General features: G+C 31.8%; 1 protein-coding gene across 1 annotated transcript in view; it reads left to right on the forward strand.

The window, feature by feature from the left end:
* Positions 1–3,317: 3,317 nt before the first annotated feature.
* LOC107853692 (putative late blight resistance protein homolog R1A-3) overlaps positions 3,318–6,715 on the forward strand; it is a 10,715-nt gene continuing 7,317 nt past the window's right edge. Inside the window, 2 exon segments of the mRNA XM_047412745.1 lie at positions 3,318–3,581; positions 3,711–3,801. Of these exon segments, the coding sequence (XP_047268701.1) occupies positions 3,742–3,801 (60 nt within the window). The 5' untranslated portion in view covers positions 3,318–3,581; positions 3,711–3,741.

Below are 6,715 nucleotides of genomic sequence, written 5' to 3' on the forward strand. Positions count from 1 at the left end.
AAAATTACATCAAAACATCACAATTGCTGTAATTTATTCAGCAACTGCTTCATTAGTTGCAACAACAGATACAAAAAATGCTATACATTATTCAGCAACTACAACATTCTATTTCATCAATTACTGAATATATTGTAGCAACTACTGCAACTAATTCAACAACTGTTGAAATTATATGTAGCAGTTGCTATGATTAATGAGACATCTGCTGAATAAATATTCAACAATTGTTGTATATATTTTAGTAGTTGTTGCAGCTGATGAAGCATTGCTACATATTTTCAATAGTTGCTGCATCTGTTTCAGCACCTACTGCAGCAATTGTTGAAACATATGTTGCAATGGCAAGATCAACAATATGAAGTTCGAACTCAAAATGATCAAAAATTATCTCTTAAGTAATTCTCAATGCTGCACAAATAAAATTTAGTCCAAAACTGAAAACTTTTTTCCTCTCAAGAAGAAGAAGAAGGAGGAAAAGAGTGAAGAAAAGAAAAACGCGGGAAAGGAGAAGATGTTGTTGAGGGAGAAATAAGGAAAAGATGAGATGAGATCCCCTCTTATAAATTAGGGTTTTAGTTAAAATTTGGGTTAAAGTATATAAAATAAAACTTAAGGATTTTAGTTAAAATTTGAGTTAAAGTGTAAGAAATAAAACTTGAGGCCTTATTAAATTCTAATTATAAATTTGTCACCTACACTTAATAGTTATAACTTGAGTTATTATTTTCAAATTTCAACACTTTTTCGTCACCTATAATTAAATAAGGTGATATCATCTAGAGTTAGTTGATAGAGTGGGCTAGAGTAAGCTTGGTGGTGTCAACTAGAGTTAGTTGATAGAGTAGGCTAAGTTAGCCCAGTGGTGGTTAGCTAGAGTTAGTTTGTGGTTAGGCTGCAATAAAAGTATTGCAGCGTGGGTCGTCATGTATTATTATAAGGGGATGGGGGCTAAGAGGTTAACCTTTGGACTATCGGAATCTATAATTCAATATCATTCTTGTTTTAATGGAGAATTTATAGGTGAAAATCCTACTAGATAAGTCGCAATTTATTCCCTTAAATAAGGAAGTTTCCACATAAATATCGTATGTAGTTTGCTATTGTTATTCTTTTTGTTTGCACTTTACCGTTTGTAGTCATTCTCAGTCAAAGGATGGTCCTTTAACTAGTGGTGGATACATATAATCCTACAACACTTTATTTGTCTCATATTATCTATTGTATTTTTTTAACAGATTTATTAAGAAAATATTAATTAAGAAGGACCCACGCCTTATTTATCACTTTCTATATATCTACCTCCTGCCCCCTTTGTACAATAATATTTATCTACTATACTAAAAATAGATGTCTAACAATATTTGTCCAGTTTGAAAACGCAATGCATAGTTTATTCCTTTTTATCCATTTACCATTGTTATTAAATACTATTCATCAAAGGGTAATATGATAAAATCTCCTATTATTTATTATTTATTAACCTGAGTATCAAGTTAATAGTGGACAAGCATTGTTGGATGAAGGTAGTACTAGTTAGAGGAACAATAAAACTCACTGCTATTAAATTCTCTTGAAATTTAATAATAAAAATAGTATTAAAAAAATATAATAAAATTCTCTTGATTTCATAAAAAAAAACAACTTAATTAAAATAAGTAATTTTAGAAAAAAGACCAACTATTTTGGAGGAATTACAACACCTACTAATGCACTACTGAACCTAGAAGAGTCACTTTCTACAACTCATAATTAGGGGTGTACATAGGTCGGGTTGATTTGGAAAAAAACAAATCAATCATGTCGGTTTATTAAAACTATAAACCAAATCAAACCAACATAAAATTGGATTTTACGGTTTAGGTTTTAGTCGGTTTTTTTGGATTTTTTTGGTTTTTTTTATAATCTTTAGTTTTTACAATTATATTGTTATCGAAGACTAGATCAAATATGTTTTCACTCATGTGCTAATGAAAAACCATAATTATGAAAATGAGGAGCGGAAAACTCTCTTGAAATTAAAAAGTGAGATGAAGAGTGAAAAGTTTAGTTTTTAAGTTTATATTGGGTTTTAGATCATTTAATTAGCAATTAATGAATAAATATTACAACTTAAAGACCCAAATCTAAATATATATCTACATCTACTTTTAAATTATTGAAAATTACTAAAACTAGTTGAAAAAGTATTTAAAAAGTAGACTATAATTAATATTTTATGTATAAAAAAGTTTGAATATTATATATATATATATATATATATATATATATATATATATATATATATTATGTCGGCTTGATTCGGGTTCGATTTGACCTTTATTTTGTTAACATCAAACCAAACCAAGAATGGTCGTTTTTTTTTCTAACGTCAAACTAATCAAACCAAATCATAAGTCGATTTTTTTCTCAATTTGATTTGGTTCGTCTGTTCGATTTGACTTGACGGTTTAGTTTGTACACCCCTACTCATAATAATGCACTACCAGGTAGTGACTACCTAGTGACAAGATTCAATTTTTACAACACATAATAATGTACTATTCATCTATTTTTTTCGTTTATTTTCACTTGTCAATATTAATTAATTTAATTTTTATTTATCATTTTTGATGAATTAATAAAAAATAATTTTTTTCTATTATACTTTTTGCATTAATTACATTTTTTCCAAATTAATTTCAAAACACTATAATAAAATAGCTATATTAATAATTATTTTTCTAATAGATGTTTCAAGTGAAAAAGTGACACGTAAAAGAAAACTAAGTGAAAAAGTGACATGTAAAAGCTAAGAGGTACAAGAGTCACTTTTCAACCTCCCATTTTTTAATGGAAAGAGGTATTAACTAGCTTAGATCAGCCTCAATGTACAAACTGTTAATATGGGAAACTCTTCCAATAACGGAGGAAGCATAATTCACCTATTGGATTCTAACGTTGTCAGTTTTAGCAATGTTTGGATAGACAAAAAAAAAATCTTATCGTTTTAAGTGATTTACATCCTAAAAAAAGTTGTTTGGTGTATTAAAGTTTTCTCTATGCACAAGGTCTAAGAAGGACTCCACCAAAAGAATATATTGTATGCAGTCTTACCTTGCATTTCTGTGAGAAGCTGTTTCTAATATTTAAACTCGTGACCTTCTGATCACATGACAATAATTATTCTATTAAAAAATAAAATAAAATAAGGTGTAAGTCTGTAAGGAGCAAATCATACATTACTCAATTATTGGGTAATGCAAATGGCAAAAGAGGAATTTCACAGGTCAACTAGTTAGGAGAAGAAATTAAATCCATTGGGACACTGGACAGTCCCAACTTGCCTTGTGAAGTCATGTTTTAACTTTTATGCCGGTATTTATATTGAAAAATCTGTTAAATATTTAACTTGTTCAAACTTTGTTTCCATCTTTGATGACGGTTTGATTTTCCCATCCTCTGCTTTAAATCGTAGATTAGCCTCTCTGCTTGTGGCCGGTTATCCCCTAGTCAATTCATTTTTTAAGAATCTATTTTGGACTGCTTAACCTGAGCTGAGGGTCTTTTGGAACTAACTTGTTTACCTTCACGAGATAGAGGTACGATCTGTATAAATTCTGCCCTCACGAGAATGTAGATGTCTATTGTTGTTGTAGATGTCTTGGGTTTCTTGTGTTTTTTTTTCTACTTGTTCTCTTACGGTTTGTGTACTTTTTATACATGATCAGATCTTGACAACTTGAAACGAAAACTACATACATGGAAGGAGAAAAGGAAAATGAAGGGAAAAGGGAGGACGGAGAAGCAAACAGCTCATCGGTATGTTATACAATATTTGTTTATATCTTTTTCCATTTTGACATAATTAATTTAGTCTTGTAAGTATGATCGTTTTTTTTTTTTTGGAGCTTAATCGACTTAAACATGTTAATCATCTTTTTTAAAAGACACAATACATAAACATGTGTTTTAACTTGAACCTCGGATTACATCTATGATCTCCAACTTTGGGTTTGCTCAAGTAGGCACATAAATGAGTATAAAGTTAATCAAGTAGGCACATATGTCCTATGTGGCCAATTCTTGTCCTATGTAGATTATGCCACATAGGACGTGTGTGTATTCTTGTTCAACTTTATACAAGTTTAAGTTTCTACTTGTGCACACCCAAAGTTGGAGGTCATAAATGTGATTTGAGATCAAGTTAAAGGGCATGTTTATCTATTATGCCTTTTTAAAAAAAAGTTTCACGTAGTTTGTATATAAGAAAAATGATTTTTTTTTCCAGTGGGATAATTTGTTTTAAGCGCACGGATTCAATTTGGGTAACGTGTTCTTTTTATTGTTGGGTTTGATGTGCAAAATAATTCTTGTAACGATTTGGCACTAGGCTTAACTAACCTTGAAGTTTTGATGAATGACAATATGAATGAAACAAGTTGATATGAGTTAATTCAATGTAGCTGGAAACTTCAACTTACTGATCACATGGGGAATAGAACAAGTTGAATTTGATTCAAACACTTAATGATAAGGGAAAATAAGTTGAGTTGAAAAAGGAGTCCTACGTAAAGAAGGAGTTTCACTTCTGAGTATATCTTGAAGAGTCCTATGTGTGGGAGGAGAAAGATTCTGATAAATTAATATGTGCTGATTTAAAGTATTGGAATTTGACTACAACACCAATGAGACAAGAGTTGGAATTGAAGAAGGAGTCTCACTTGAAGTAAAACTCTATGCAATGAGAGTTTTGATTAGAGGAGGAGTTTGAAATAAAGAATAACTCTTTGGAGAGCTGTGCTTAAATAGAAGATGCAGCAGTCAGAATAATTCATGCACTTACAAAGCAGAAAAGCACAATCGGCAAATTGACTTTACGAGGTGCTATTCAATCACTGAAGAAACACGTTGAAGAACCTAGTCCTCAGTATAGAATCCAGCTAAGAGTTTTAGCGTTGATTTTTAGAGTTGTTCATTGTGTTTGAACTATTGATGTAATATTAGTTTCAGTGTGTTATAAACTGAACTAGAAGCTAGTCTTCGAGCTGGAGAGACTTTGGGAACGCACACCTTGGGAGGTGTGTGTAGTTAGGAATTAGAGTTTATAATTCCTAGTTGTTGAGTTATAGGGATTAGAGTTTATAATTCCTATTTGTTGGTTACAAGAGTTTTATAATCAGTCATTGTTGAGGCTCAGAGTTATTTACTGAAGTTGGGGTTAAATCCTGTAGAGGTGCAGGTCGTGGTTTTTTACACCTTTTGAGCCGGGTGTTTTCCACGTAAAAATCTATTGTGTTCTTTACTTTCTGTTTTACTACTTTTGTGGAACACGTCAGGCAACCCCATCAATAGGTAACAGTTAGGCGAAAATAAGATAATCAGTAGGACACGAATTCTTAACAAGTGGTATCAAAGAGAAGTTGTCTTAAAAAGGGCTAGCACCTAAGACAAATATCAATATGATGAATTCCGCACCATCTACTGGTCACAGTGAAGGTCAATCCACTATTAGACCTCCACTCTTTGATGGTTCTCACTTCATTTGGTGGAAAGCTAGGATGAAAACATTCATTCAAGGTGAAGACTATGACTTATGGGATAGGATCACTGATGGTCCTACTATTCTAATGAAGTTAGAAGATGGGAAACAGGTCAAGAAAGTTAGAAGTAAATTCACTCCTGATGACTTATTGGCATTAAAGAAAAATGCTAAGGCCAAAAACATTTTGGTCTGTGGATTAGGACCTGCGAAATATAACAGGGTATCAACATGCACCATTGCTAAGCAAATTTGAGATGCTCTAGTAAATGCTCATGAAGGCATATCTCAAGTAAGAAAATTCAGAATTTCTCTTCTCTTCACTGAGTATGAGACATTTAAGATGAAGGAGAATGAAACCTTGCATGAAATAATGACAAGACTTACTACCTTAACAAATGAGCTGACCTCCTTAGGAAAAGTTATATCTAAAGAAGAACAAGTCGAAAAGGTACTGAGGGTATTACCAAAATCAAAGTGGAATGTTAAGGTGACTGCAATCAGGGAAGCAAATAAGGATCTTGCAGGTATGACCCTGGATGAATTAGTGGGGAATTTAAGAACTTATGAAATGGAAATTAATGAAACTAAAATGGTAGCAGCTTGGGGATTTGACTTAGATGATGATGAAGTTAATGAAGCAGCACTCATGGATCTTGGAGATTCAGACTTGGAGGAAGAAGATAATGCTTCTGAGGTAAGTATACTTGAACTTAAAGAAAAGTTACATTTGTTTTCTAAAACAAAACTTATTTTCTTGATGAGTACACTAATTGATGACTTCCAAGAATCAACTTCTGATAGGGATGAGCTATTCAACGTCTTGCAAGAATCAAATTTGATTTTATTGATTTAGAAGCTTGCAAGAACACTGTTGAACAGAAAACTGCTCTCTTAAGAAACAGGTTGAGCAACTTGATTCTTCAAATAATGATCTTAAGTCTGAAGTTCTAAAATTGACACTCTCTGAAAAGGGAAAAAACACCAAGAGTAAAGAACAAGAAAAAATTGAACTTGAATTGGTCAAGTACAAAGAAGAGTGCAATAATGCAACAGAAATGGTGAATAAACTGAGTCAAGAAGTCTCTAAACTAAAACTTGACCTTGAAAGAGCAAACAGGTGGACAAATTCCTCAAGAATTGTTCTTAAGTTGAGTGAAAGATATCACAGTGAAAAAGCTGGGTTGGATTTTC

Source organism: Capsicum annuum, chromosome 5 (genome assembly GCF_002878395.1).
Source record: "Capsicum annuum cultivar UCD-10X-F1 chromosome 5, UCD10Xv1.1, whole genome shotgun sequence".
NCBI lineage: Eukaryota > Viridiplantae > Streptophyta > Magnoliopsida > Solanales > Solanaceae > Capsicum > Capsicum annuum.